Below are 14,786 nucleotides of genomic sequence, written 5' to 3' on the forward strand. Positions count from 1 at the left end.
CTTCTCACAGTAAGTGCCTGACTGCTTGCTTTCCGGGAAAGAGAGGGCCCATCTTTCCAAGCCAATGAGTCTCTCTGTGTCTGTTGCTCCTAACACAGAAGGGTGGCTGTGGCAACACCCTCTCAAGGGCATTCACTATCACTCATTCCCCCAACAGTCTCCACCCAACAATCTGAGAACATTGTCTGCCCCTCCACACTGACCCAGAAGGCCTTGCATAAGAACTTGCTCAAATCTCTCTCATTATAGATAGGGTACTTCCTCTAACCCAGTTTCTTAACTCGTGTTTGGGTTTCAAGAGACTCCTTTCCCTTAAAATTCAGGGAGAAAAATCTCTAATGAATTGGAGGGGCCAATTATTTCTAATCCAGTCTCATGATGACCCATGACGACACCTGATTTCCATACTAATGTGTCAATCAGGCCCTTCTTTCTGTTTGTAGCCAAGAATCTTGGGGAAGCCACTGAGGCTTCCTCAAATGACTGCCATTCAGTGTCTTCCTGTATCAGCCCACTACGTATGTAAAGGGTTCTTCCTGACGAACTCAGCCAACGTCGCAGCTTCTGTCTTTTTTGTAGTTGCTGACCACATCCCCTGGCCTGGTTTCTATGTCACCATTTGCCACTAGGGACCCTCCCACCTTTCCATCTGCAACCTCAGGCTTCTCCTCCTCTGCTGTGCCTCCTGGTTTGGCCCTGGACCTTTGCCATTTACATGCCACACACTCTCCATAGTGACTCACCAGCCTCATGACTTCAAATATCACCTACACGTCACTGTCACCAGTCACAACCTGGCCCAGACTTTTACTCAGAATAGTACAGTCAGTGCTTACCGAGCATCCAAGCACACGTCCCCCAGACACCCCAAAACTCAGCCTGCTGAATCCTGGACATTTAGCCTGACTTTCTTCCCCTTCCACACTCAACAGCTGGTTCTCCTCTTATGTTCTCTAGCTGTGCACTCCCAATCCTGAGGCTACCCAACTTGGAATCCTAAGTATTGTCATTGATTAGTGCTTAAGTGGGCTGAATGTCCAGCTAGGAAGGACACTACAGAAGGAAGTCAGAACAGATACTCTTCTAATCCTAAATTTCATATCTGTCCATTATTTAAGTGGCTATGCCCCATGGAATAACCACTCCTACCCTTATATAAGTTTATACCACTTCGTTAGATGCTCAATTTATCTCACAATCTGTCACCTCCTTGCTTATCTCTCCAAGCTCATCTCATATCTCTTGACCTCCTACCCTCATCATGTTCTGCTGTATGGCTTTGTGTTACTAATAGTGAGCCATGCAATTCCATTCCAATGTGAAGTGAGTTTATTCATTGGATGGACTCAAACCCAATCCAGATGCCATCTGCTCTAGAATCTTTTCTGCAGCTCCTTCTCCACCAGCACCCCCAACCAAGTACCAAACTACGCCTACCGTTCCACTGATATACTTCACTGCAGTTTCTTTTATCTTCTGCTTAATCAGGATGTTCTTGAGATCAACAGAGGCTTTGCCTCAGTTTTCATTAAATATCCAAGATGAATCATGATATTGTAAGAAACTTAAAAGCAGAATAGTAATATAGCTATAGCATGTATTTGTTAAGAATTCATGGGGGTCAAACATGAATAACATCATTATTTTTTCATGAAGTTTTTCCATGAATAAATGGCTATTGAACAAATTACTTAATGACATTCCTCAGTTAATAAAGGAACAATGGACACAAATTCTTTTTACTTTCACTTTCATCTCTACAAAGATTACTGTCCACCTACCATAAAGCCTCAGTATAATTTAATGAATTGATTTATTAATCATAAAGAAAGCAAATAATTAAAAGTTGATATACCCAATTCCCCACTTCATGTCAGTTTATAAAACACTTTCACTTGCACTGTTAGAATCAATATAAGCCAAGCATTGCTGGCATTACTATTATGCAGGGGACCAAACCAAGGCTCAGAAGTGTTATGCAGCATTGCCAAGATCATAAGCTCAGAACAGGAACCTGTCCAAAATGCCCCCTCTCAATTCCCACCCTAGAACAGCTCCTTCTCCTCCTTGTGACTCAGCTGAAGCCTCCTAAAGTGGTCCCCATCAGGGGTAGCAGTTCCTACAGATATCTGTGATGTTCTTGCATGTGCGGAGGCCAGAGCACTGTGGGCTGGTGAGTAGCCATGCTTCATGCTAACTTCAAAAGGACTCCCAGAGAAATGTGTCATTAAGAAGAAATCGCATACAGGAAACCAGACTTGGATCTACACTCCACCCCTGTCCTCAAAAAGCTAAGGTCACCACAAGCAAAATGCCAAGGGGAAACTCAAAGTCTTAGATGGAATATGACTTCTAAGAAGTTTGATTCCTTTCAAGTGGATCATACTCCCCATTAATGACCTCCAAGGCCCAAAGTCTTCCTGGAGATGGTGTGAGGATTGAGTTTCCTGAGAGCATCTAAACTTCTCTTTCCTGAGATCACCACACATGATCCTGGGTAGCTGGGTACGACTGCAGAAATCCTGCCATACAAATGCATGTGGCACCCAAGGCAGCTGAACAGGCATTCCACATCCGTGGGGACCCCTGGTGGGCTGTCAAAAGCTGGCCTGAACTCACACAGCTGGCATGAACTCAGACAGACCCCTGTGGCTGCCCTGCATACTCTAGGCTTCATGCTGCTGCTAAAGTTGCTGTGTATGAGTGGCAATATGAGCAAGGCATGGCTTAACCATGTTAGATATGTGACTTTGCCCAAATATCCTAGCAACTTTGGGATAGGAACTGACAACACCATGAATTTCACCTTAGAGAAATGAAGGTTTAAGGCAGAGAAGTGATTTGCCCTATGTCCTACAATGTAAAAACAAAGGTGAAATGGAAACTGCGATGCCCCAAAGCCAAAGTCTCTATGCCTCGTGCCTTGTACTTCTGCTGTGCACCTCAGCTTGCCTATTGGTAAGATGATCTTAAAATCAGATGGAAAAATGCCACACCCTACAACATCTCTATACCCGATATTAGGATTGTAAAACTCCAGAATAAAGAAAATTTCAGAACCCATCTAAGCCAACTTCTCACATAGCAGGGGGCTCTTCATTGTGTTTGTAACATGGCTTTAGTCAGGAATGGCTCATGACACCACTGGCTGTTAGGAACAGCAACTTGCCTAATGGGTTTCCCCCAAGCCCTTGACGATGATCTGTGATTCTAAGATATACAATCTTTCTGGTTCTCCCCATTATTAAACTATAACCACTTGTGGGAAAGATCTAGTCAAATAGCTATGTTTACCTGGTTGATACTGCAATAGCATCACCTGGCTAATTCCATACAGATGGGCAAGAAACTTCATCATGGCACTGGGAAGTGAGAATGTTGTTTCATGCCACTCCATGCTCACTAGCTCAGATCAAGCTAAACAAGGTGTAGGCAGAGGAGAGTCTCTTCCTGTCATCACAGAGCTCTAGCTGGGGATGGCTGCAGGGGCCAAGGGGCATGGTCAAGAGTCTGCAGGAATGGGCAGAACCTGCCAGCAGGAAGGAGAAAGGGAGGCTCACACTGAAGTCCAACCCTTTACCCTACAATTTTGATTGACTTCAGGCTAGAGAAAATAAAATATCTTGCTTAGCTAAGCAGATTTAAAAAATCAACTAAAGCTAAGGCTCAAATAGCCAAGAAATAGGTCTCAAGTTGGCATATTTGTGCCTGGGTTTATCCCCTTTCAACGTGCCTGATGAAACAGTTAGAAAACAGGTGCTGTCTGGGGAAGAAGTTTCATGGGGTGGGATGGGGTGTCTGCTCCCACTCAACTGTCTTATGAGTATAAAATGATTTACAAGGGCCTGATGTGATGGTTTGGTGGCTAAATCCTCACCTTGTACATGCCAGGATCCCATATGGGCACCAGCTTTTGTCCCTGATGCTCCACTTCCCATCCAGCTCTGTTTGTGTGCTGGGCAAGCAGTAGATGGTCTTGGGACCTTGCACCCATGCATTAACCCTGGAAGAAGCTCCTGGCTCCTGGCAGCTTCGGATTGGTTCAGCCCTGACCATTATGGCCACTTCGTAAGTGAACCAGCAAAAGGAAGATCTTCTTCTCTTTGTAAACCTTCCTTTCCAATAACAATAAAATAAATCTTTAAAACGTGATTTATAAATGGTTGGTATTCAATATGTATTTCCTTTTGTTTGTAAAAAGGAAGCACATGAAGGCAAGCATGTTATACATGCACAGCACACACAAGCATATGGATGAGCAAACACAGGCAGTCCGTATCAGAATCCCACAAGGACATGTCAGTGCCCTGAAGGCAGGAGTACTCCCTCCCTTTGAAGCACATCCCAGGGAAACGCTGTGCAGGAGCTCTCAGCACAGATGGGATGTCAGCTCTGGCACACTTCCTGCTTTGCAATCACACTCGCTAGAGGCACATTTAAAAATACCGTGCCTCCCAGTGTTGTCTGCTAAGCAACTACTCAGATTCGTAGACTATGTGTGAGTGCGAAGGGAGATATACAAAACTCCGTATTTTTTTCTATCTTGTCAGTAATTTGGTTTTGGTCATAAGTGTTGGGCAAAAACAGAGAGAAATAAGCACTGTGAAATCACCCTGGAACAGCTTTGCCTTGACTCACCCATCTCCAGCAGTCAGTGCAATGTCTGTAGCTAGCAACGCACCCCTCAGCCACTCTTTTGGTAGTGACGGTAATTTGTAACAGAAAAAAATACACTTTTTTGTCTAGTAAGTATGCAACTAGCAAGTGCTATGTGGGACATCTGGCAGCATAGATACACCACCTTTAAATATAGATTTCTGGAACTCAAGAATTTCACTGGGTGCAGAAAATACTCTTCACCCAGGAGGATCTTTGGGGCACCATGGTATTAATTATGATGAATGAAGAATCGTAAAAATCAAATGTCCAAAACTGGGGGGGATGTGGGCTAGGGAACAGATAACAACAGGACAGCTGTGTCTGATAATATGGTGGGGCCCTGTTCTGTTTGCTGATCACCAAATGCAGTAGCATAGAAGACAGGTGAGTGAGTGAGTGCTTGCACACATGCATGTAGACAGGTAACAGTCTGGAAATAGACATACAGTGAGATATTAGGTTAAAAAGCAACAAAAATTACAATACTGAGGCTAATAATATGGTGTAACAGGGAACAGATAAAGCTTCCACCTGCAATACTAGCGTGCCATGTGGACACCAATTTGAGTCTTCACTGCTCCATGTCTGATCCAACTCCCTACTAAGTAGTGTGGGGGCCAGCTCTGGCTGCTGTGACCATGTAGAAAACAAACCAGGGATTGAAAGATTCTCTCTCTCTCTCTCACACACATGTACACACACCACACACAGACACAGACACACACACACACACACACACACACACACTCACACTTCCTCTCTCTTCATAACTCTAACTTTCAAATAAATAAAACTTTTCCAAACCTGCAATATTATAAATAGACTACAACTATCTCGGGCCAAACAGAAAAAAATCAAAGGAAAATGGAAGAGAATCCAATGTATTAAACAACATGCACTGACTTTGAAATAACTGTGTGGTCTCCTGCTCTATTTCCACATGGTTTGCATTTTCTATAATTAACAAACCATCAAAGCATTCATCTCTTAAGGATCAAATGCTCAGCCCAGTGCCAAGCACAAAATGAGTCTGCATAAATGTTTCACAGTTTTGAAGGAAAAAACCACTAAATTATTGCTTATAGGTTGACACACATTTTTTTATTCTCTCCTTCCACAAATGTCTACAAAAAGAATAAAATTCAAGCTACCAGATCAAAAAGAGCGAAAGAAAGAGAGAAAGAAAGGGAGGGATAGAAAGAGAGAGGGGTGAGGAGAGAATGGGAGGGAGGGAAAAAGGATAGGAAAGGAAGGCAAAGGAAGGGGAGAGAGGGGAAAGAAAGAGGACAGAGAAGTTGAATGGGGAGGAAGAAAGGAGCAATGTGAAAGGAAGGAGAAACAATGGCAAAGAGGAAGCAGAGTTTGGCTACAGAAGGGCTGGAGGTGAGTTAGGAAACCCAGTGAAGAACGGGACTGCTGCACATCCTGCAGAAATGAGGCCCGTGGGATCCTGGATGCCATGGAAGGCAGGGGTGTCACAAGGGCGACATGTTGACAGGGTACACCTATTTGCTCATCAGTGCTCCACGCAGCACCCATTGCCTTGGCCACAGTGATTCAGTATTCTCTTTTGTATTAACCCCAAGTGTTGACACTGCTGCATTCAGAAGATGACGGTAGACCATCAGGAAAGTTATTACCCACCAAAGTGGGAACTCCACGGTCATTTATTGAACTGACACATTGAGGGACAGCAGAAATGTCACATAACTCAGAAACAAAATTCTAGGATGATGAAATCCTCCATTGTGGAAAGATCTGAAAGTGCAGGCTTCTGAGATGGGAATTGCAGGTGGGTGGAGGGGGCCAACATCCTCATTTGCCGCCTTTGCGTTTTGAGATCATAAGCTTTCTGGGACTTTTTAATTTGTTCAACTGCTTGCACAAAATCCCTGATCAAAATCTGTTTACCAGTCTGGCTTGGACCTATGCTGCCTGTTGGTACTCAGGGCTGTGGATCCCATCTGGGCCGTCTGTGACATGGTACTGACAATGCCCTTTTTGCAACACCTCAGAAAGCAAGCACTTGACCGTGAATGGAAAGTGTTTAACACAGACATTCCACAGAGACCACTGGGGGAAGTTACATTCATCCTATGCACACCATCACTGAACTCAGCTGTGTTACTGAGCAAGGCAGAGTGACAGCACCCAGGGAGGGTGTTCGTTTTTCTTTTTATAATACTTTCAGCCACTTTTTGGCTTTAAATAATTTCTCCCACATGAGCTACGCTCTGTCTCCATAGACAGAGCCATAATGACAGGTGTCTAGAATCCCTCAGACATCATGTCACTCACCAGGAATTAACGTTACGGGCATCAGCCAGGTGGCGTCTGGAGCCCAAGCCAAACCTCTCATTTCCTGACAAAGGGACACAGAGGAGGGGCCGGTGTAGCCCACACAGAGCTGCTGCCTTCCTCCACACCCCGACTGTACCCACCACTGCCCATTTCCTGCTCCCTGGAACAGGCTGCTATGACAGCCATGGCCCATGTGCCGAACAGCTCCATCTGGGCTGCTCCCTCAGTGCCAGAGCCACAGACTCCTGGCCTCAGACCTAGTGCCTCAACCTCAGCTGTCAGCCTTAGTATGACGTATAACTGTGAGTCCCAAGTCTTTCTCACTAAAAACACCTGTGTTGTGCTTTGTGGCTACCTTGATGGTTACATTCATCTTGATGTTGCCCCAGGATTGCATAGGTCAGGTCACGCCTGGGTGAAATAATCCTTAAAGTAAAAACTGGAAGAACTGAGCTAAGGCTCCCGCCCCACCTCCAGCCAGCTGCATGAGAGGAACAGTCCTGTTCATTTCTTTGAGCAGATTTCTGCATCTGCACAGAGGGCGCACTGCCTCACTGCCCTCCCTCCGTGCATGCATCATCGGAATGAACCAGAATGATTCTAGTGAGAGAGTCCTGGGAGGCCTCAGTGACTGGCACAAAGGTGAAGGGAGGAAGAAAAGAAGCAGAGGGGCTCTTGGCAGAAAGATCCAGGTGGCAATAGACTTACCCTTCGCTGGGCGGGATGGCAGAGTGACTGGAGGGCAAAAACTGGGGGCATCATTTTGAGCAACTGGAAAGTTAAAAAAAAAAGGCAGTGTTTTAGCTCTTTTCATCTCATTCTTACAGAGTTGGAGAATCATGAATCAGGTACAAGATGCTAACGGCAACACTGGGCTTTGAAGACAGACTCATTGAGCTGCGTATCAATTAGCATAGGCTAGGGTACCCGGAGATAACAAAGAGTCTCCCTTCTCAGCAGCGTACAACCATGAAGCAAGCTTCTTCCTCTTGGCCACAGCAGAGGAGCTGTGAGAGCATCCACAGCATCTTCCCTCAAGGCCACAGCTGAGAAAGAATTTTCAGGGCAAAGATCAAGCAGCAAATTTCCAACTTGCTTTTGCATGTCTGCCTACAAGAGATCCACATTATGACTGCCTGCACAGCATTATCAAAGCAATGAGTGAGGACATGTAGACCCACCACTTGCCACAGAACAGAGAGCCAGAAACACGTGGCAAACAACAGAAACACCAGCCATCTTCACTGAGTGATCTGTGGTCTTTGGCAATGCGCTTGAGCTTTTTGGGCCTCCATTTCCACATCTGTATAGTGGGATGGTGCAACCTGCCTCAACAATCTCCTGTGAGATGGCAGGAGACAAGGACATGTGTGATACAGTATGAGAGCTCACCAGCTGACAGCCTAGGCTTTGCAGACAGCCTTGGATTTGAACTCACTATGTTACTTAGGAGTCATGTGCAATGATAAGCTATCTAACGTCTGCATCCGGTTTCAGCATGGGTAAATTGCGATCGATGTCAGAATGAAAGCAGACACCATCTCCATAGACCCCACAGATGGTTCATGAATGCTAATTACCTCCTTTGCCCTTCCTCTTCCTTTAAGAGCAAATCTTTTACTGAACAAATCTAAGATTTCAAATACCCCACACTGTGCTCTTTTCCGAAACTAGAGCTGCCCACAGCACGTCTGTGCTCACCGGGAACTGCTAAAAGTGTGATCTGTGCTCAAGAGAGGATCTTTGGGTTCAGTGGTCCAGGGCAAAACTTGCTTGGCCACTCTGCTGCTATGTGATCTTGAGGAAGTGATAAATTCTCTATCCCCAATTTCCTATAAAGTGAGGATGATAATAGGTCTCAAGGCTATGAGGTATCGGTGAGTTGGTGTAAGCATAATTTTTGGTGTACAGTAAGTACTCAATAAATGCTGGCCATAGGTCATCCTTAATATTGTCCTTTCATAATGACATAGCCTGATAATTTTCTCTTATCCATGTCTATCTCCATGGAAAGGCTGGGGTCATAGTCCTGCTCCATTCTCACACCTGTCTCCTTCAAAGATCCCCTTTCAATTTCATTACGTCTTATCCTACTACCATCATTGGAAGGCCCTGATTTTGCCTTCATTAAATCATGCAGATGGCTTGGTAACAGACACCTTGTGGGACTCCACCCCAGATAATCTGTATCTACAGGTGTGATGCAGGGCGGGAGACAGATATTTCAGTCGGGGGTGACAATGCTAGTTGAGGGCTTTAGGAAGCTCTGAGCTAAGGGTGCTGTCCTCCCTCACCCTGTGAGCTCCACACACAACACTTGTGCTTCCTAGTAGCCACCCTTCATGCTCCACCTCCACCACATGCTCCCCACGTGCTGTCCTGTGTCATGGATATCAATTTACAAATGCCTGTCCTTCCTGAAAGGGATTCTGACAGCAAAAGCCTCAGAGAACAATGTGTCTATAGGGAGGGCTCATTGAAATGGTATTGCCCTTGAAAGCTACAATGTTGCTTCTATCCATCCGAATTGATTGGAGTCAGCTCAGCTTGCATAGGACACATTTCTGCAACACTGATGGAAAATTGGAAACTGTGTAACTATCTGATTCTTTGAGTGAACTGCAGAGCAGATCTGCTCAGAACATTGTCGCACATGCATTGCTTTTCAGCAAAGCATGCATCACATAGTTCTGCCAGTGAAAAGTGATGGGCTCAACAGGAGCTATTAGCCTGAGGGAAGACTTTCTGAACTTTTGAGGACTCTTGATCAGCTTTGTGGGGATCTGGAGCTTAGATGTCCTTTGGAAGACTAAGAACTATGATGAGAACTTTGAAAAATCCTACTGAAAAATCCAGGCGGAAGTACTCAACTAATTAACACTTCTTAGACCACGGATGAACCCTAGCCTTCCTGGGATTTGGGAGGCATGTGCAAGAGCAAGCTCACACTGTCTCCCTCAGCCAGTTGTGCTTGCTTCTCCCCAGCTCTGCTTTCAGCTGCAAGCTGACCTAGAAATTGACCCTGATGGGTCAATTCCCACCATGGCAAATGGTAAACACTTTTGACATTGTGATATAACACAGGTATGTTTGCTCCTCTTCCTAGCTCTTGGCACAGAGCTCCTGAAAACCTATGAATTTCTTAGGCAGCAGGGGTGATAGAAGCATCTTTTGCCTTCCTGATTTGTTACTGCATTTGGTTTCTGGCACAAGAGCTTCTGTTACCTTTTTGGGAACTCTGGGGGTAATAAAGGTGTCTTCCAAATGACCAGTAGCTAAGGCCTCCCCAGCAGCTCTGTGATGAGGCTAGTGGCCCTAAACCCCATGACCTGTCAGAGGGCTACAAATTTAAGCCCAACCTCAACCTCCAGAGGGATCCAAAAGAAGCAGAGCTGGAGTTTATTCACCAATGGCCAATGAGTTATTCCCTTACATGTAAGTAATGGAGTCTCCATGACCTCCCTATACTGGCAGGTTTGCAGAGCTTCTGAGTTGCTGGACACATGAAGTAACGGGGAGCACGTACCCTGGGGACGCATGGAAGCTTCAGCCCCTCAAAATACCTTGCTGAATGCACCTCTTCCACTCAGCTGTTTCTGAAGTATAACTGTTGTAATAAACCAGGAAGGCAAAATAACTATTTCCTGAGTTCTGTGAACTACTCTAGTAAATTACCAAATGGAGGACAGGGTTCAGAGGTTCCCCAACTGGCAGCCAGTTGGTCTTTAAGTACAGGAGCCCAGGGCTATGACTGGTATCTAAAATAGGGACCAGTCCTGTTGAGACTGCGGGGAGTCAGGGTCAGAATTGAATGGAATTCTTGGACACAGTTGGTTTCCAGAGGGTGAAGAATGGGTTGGTGTGGGAGAACAAAGACCATACATTTTGGGTCAGGAGTTTGGTGAGTAACAAGTATCTCTCACCCTCACGTTTGCCAGTCCACATGTTAAACAGTTAGCAGCTACCCAAACTGGGTGACATCAGGCCCCTATCTCATCAGTTAAGGAAGTAAAGACACTGCATGGGCAATGGCCACCTGAGTGTATAGAGCATGCTCTGTGCTTGGTGAGTGGCATGAGAAGGCTGCTGACGGCTGGAGTGCACAGAGGAGGACCCCTGCACACGGAGTCTGGTTGCAGCGTGCAGAGAGGTGCAGTCCCAAGAGCTTGGCATTCCCTTCCCAGATTCCCTTCCTGTATCTGGGGTTGCAATAGGTTCCTAGCACCTTCATGTAGCAGAGGAAGGGGATTGTGAGGCTTTGGTCGGTTTACTTAGAAGTCACACTCACTCTGTAAACAAATCAAAGACCTCACCTCCCTGCAGGCAGTGCCAAGCTCTGGACAGGCAGCCCTCAGTCTCTTCCAAAAGCAAAAGATCCCAGTGCCCTAGCAGCTTGCTTGTTCCGAGGCTCCCTGTGTTCTGGGACACCACTAGAGCAGTGTTTTCCCTGAACTTTTACCCAGGCCCTCTGGATGCGGACATTTCCTCTGCTCCCTGGAAGGGGCTGCAAACAGCCACACTGGCACTCACAGAGGCTTTGTGTGACTGTGAATCTGTGCTGGGATTCACAGGATCCCCTGTGCACTTGAACACAGCCACGGACACAGGCTCCCTGGTGTCCTCCTCTTGGGAGTTCCCATCGTGTGCCTTTCTCCTCCTAGATGCTAGGGCACTGCTCAGTTCTTTGCTCTAGAAACAGAGTTGGAATAGAAAGTTCATGCTGCAAGCTTCCCTGTGTAGGTTTTCACCATTGAGGCCCTGAGATCTGGGAAAGCAGGAACCCTGGTTCCCTCATTTCTATATCTGGTTGCCCATCACAGGCAGGAAGATGCTGCCACTCTTTCATTCTTCTCCCCTGTGCCTCTGACCAAGCATCACCCCAAGTGCCACTTCTGCATAATCCATCATCAAACACAATCCCTTGCCTCCTCTTCACGCTCACCTTCCACCCCCAAACACTTCCCTTCCACCTCCAAAAGATCCTGCAGCACAAGCCATGGGAATGGGCATGGGAAAGCACCCTTTCCTTAGGTGTATAACTTGGTGTAGGAAAAGCATTTCTGAATTGTGTCTGCCATATGCTAAGGGTTTAAGAAGGGTTCCCTTTCTGCCACCTCTTTGTCCTTTGCCAAATGGTCAGCCTTTGGCAGGCAAACTTCTACTCCTTAAATCCCTATGGTGTCTGGCATGTGGTACCTAGTGGTAGCTTCCCAGTAGATCAAACATGCATCCAAAGCAAGGCCAAGTTCTTGTTCTGAAATTCTTCATCAGAACTTCTTGATAAAACCTGATGTCTGGTGTTCCACTTTGACTGAGAGGTAAAAACAAGGCTCCCGTCCACTCTTCAAGTTTCAGGTCCAGTAGCTCCTCATCCCCAGCCCATTTTTAACATTTCCTACTGCCATGTGTATGACTGGCTCCTACCCAGGATGAGAGAAGAGGTCACAGAATTAGCTTCTGTGCTGAGATGTTCCAGAAGTAGTTTTGTCTACTAGAGAACACAGAGTTGGAAACCAAACCAGTGTTCAGCTCCCAGTTAATGAGTAAGTTTTGGCTCGAATGATCTCACAAATCAAATAATAGTTTGTACATGTCAACAAGATCCAACCGGGAGAACAGTCTAACTATGAAGCCACTCTTCAATGAGGTTCTTTTTTACTGTCTAGTCTAAGACTTATCTCTATTTCACCCTTTTCTAATGAAGATTATAAAGAGACAGAGACCTTGCCCTGCTCAGTGGAGAATCACACTACAGTCCGTCACCATAGCTTTCTAACAGCCTGCCTTTCTCTTCTGTTCTAAACCTCTTGTGCCAGAATTGCAATCTGCCATGTGCGTCCAAGATATTTCCTACCTGGGGTCTGAATGGAGAACGAGAGATGAACCCCAACTGAATCAGTTTTTCTTCCTCTACTTTCCCACTGAAAGCAGGCAGCACATAGTGGTAGAAGGCTGCCTTCTAGTACATTTCCGTGGCTCTAAGCCTGTGAGAGATGGCTGGAGAAGACCCAGGAGTCAAAGGACAGGAAGGGCTGTGGGAGCTGTCAGCAGACATTCACCATACCCGAGTCAAGTAGACTTCTTGCTAGCTCCTCATGAACACAGCACTTCATGCATAAGACTCATTCTAGTACTCAGCCCAGTACACTGTAGTTGATCACACAGGTTTCTGTTCCCCTCTCTAGGTTGCATCTATGTAAAATAATGGCATCTCATTAAACTTAGGGTTCTCCACATCCAGTAAATCTCAGTGCATTCCATAAAGCCCCTGAGCTTTCAGCCTCACCATGCATGGGATTCCTCATGAGAACAGTTCATTTCTGATTAGGAACTCTACTTTAGCCTGTGAGTGTGGGAAAACAGGAATCATTCAGTCCCCAGACCAGCACCAGATGAGGACATAGAGATTCAAAAAACCTAAGTCACTGCCCCAACATCATAGAGCAGGTGGATGATGGATGTAGAACCTGGGCCCAGAGAATGCTGGGCAGGCAGCCAGGTACACAATTAGAGCCTGCTAAAGGGAGGCGCCCGAGTATGACCGATACTCAGACGGAGCTGGGGGCACGAGAACTCCCCTGTGAATCTTCAGAATTTCCTGCCCTGCAGTTTCTGGTCAAAGCTTCCGAGTCCCCAGCATGACACCAAGAATACACATTGGAAAAAGTGAGTGGTCTGGGCAGTGAGATGAAGAGAAAGAGAGCTGATGGAGGCGGTAGGGACAATGAGCTCTGTGGGTTCATTTCCTTGCCAATGCCTGTGAAGACGCTCTAGCACTCTGGTCTCGTGCCCATTTTACTTCTGAATAGATAAATTACTCCATAATTTCCCCCAGTTCCTCCATGAGTCATATGAAGATGGAAAAATGACATTATTCAGACTTTGGTGGGGTGAAGAGGTAAAAGGAAGCAGTGACAGGTGACACCTAAGAACCCAGAGCTGGACCCTAAGATCAGGATCCTATGCAGACACACTCTCCTCCAATCCCCTGGGACTTAAAGTGGGCATACTGAAATAATAGCTTTTTCAAAACACAAACTCAACAAGGTTGTGTGTTGCATTATACAATCCTAAAGTGTGTTTTTTGGGTTTTTTGTTGTTGTTGTTTTGTTTTGTTTTGCTACAATAGGTCAACAACTTAGGATTAAAGTAAAAGGCAATGGAGTGATTTCAGATCAAGACACAGGATACTGAAGCCAGATACCGGCGGGAAGATCTTGTTCAACCTGCTAATGATCAACTCCAAAACAACCTGTCCCACAGTGGAGGAAGCTGGAGGAGGCCGGTGGGCTCATCAAGGAGCACCCAGGGCAAACTCTGCATAGGAGCCTGAGGTGGCCCTTTCAGGTTAGAGGCGGCTCTGGAACAAGAAGCCAAACCACCAAGGCTTGGGTCTGTTAGTCTTTGTCTTCTTTAATTTATGAGCCAATTGCTTGTTAGTCATCCTAGTTAGGGGAAATCCAGCAGAGAGCATGCCTAAACATCCTACTATCCAGCCCCTTAAGGGAAATGCAACATTGAAAAAGGAAGGGGTGGGAGTGCTGTGATGGGTGACGTGCAGGATGCGGAGCTCTCTGTTGCAGACATCCTAAGAAACCTTCTAGATCAGACTTTGCACGACTCATTTCCAGAGCAAGGACCAAGCAAAGTTGAGCACCTGCCTTACACTGACTGTGAACTGAAGGAGGTCACTGATGGGAGAGGCTGCAGACACAGCTTAGCCTTCCCCTTGGAGTCCTAAGATGGGGATTTGAAGCTTTTAGGAGCTGAGACATCTGTGTGAGCATGCTTCTGGGACATAGATAGAGACATCTAGCCTCCATTCA

At 46.1% G+C, this 14,786-nt stretch overlaps 1 protein-coding gene across 1 annotated transcript in view; it reads right to left on the minus strand.

The window, feature by feature from the left end:
- The window catches only part of TG (thyroglobulin), a 202,992-nt gene that overhangs the window by 100,381 nt on the left and 87,825 nt on the right, over positions 1–14,786 (minus strand). Inside the window, exon 35 of the mRNA XM_040979252.1 lies at positions 7,669–7,731. Within this exon, the coding sequence (XP_040835186.1) occupies positions 7,669–7,731 (63 nt within the window). The remainder of the gene's footprint in view (positions 1–7,668; positions 7,732–14,786) is intronic.

This window comes from Ochotona curzoniae, unplaced genomic scaffold (genome assembly GCF_017591425.1).
Source record: "Ochotona curzoniae isolate NIBS_2020 unplaced genomic scaffold, NIBS_Ocur_1.0 contig_3190, whole genome shotgun sequence".
Taxonomy (NCBI): Eukaryota; Metazoa; Chordata; class Mammalia; order Lagomorpha; family Ochotonidae; genus Ochotona; species Ochotona curzoniae.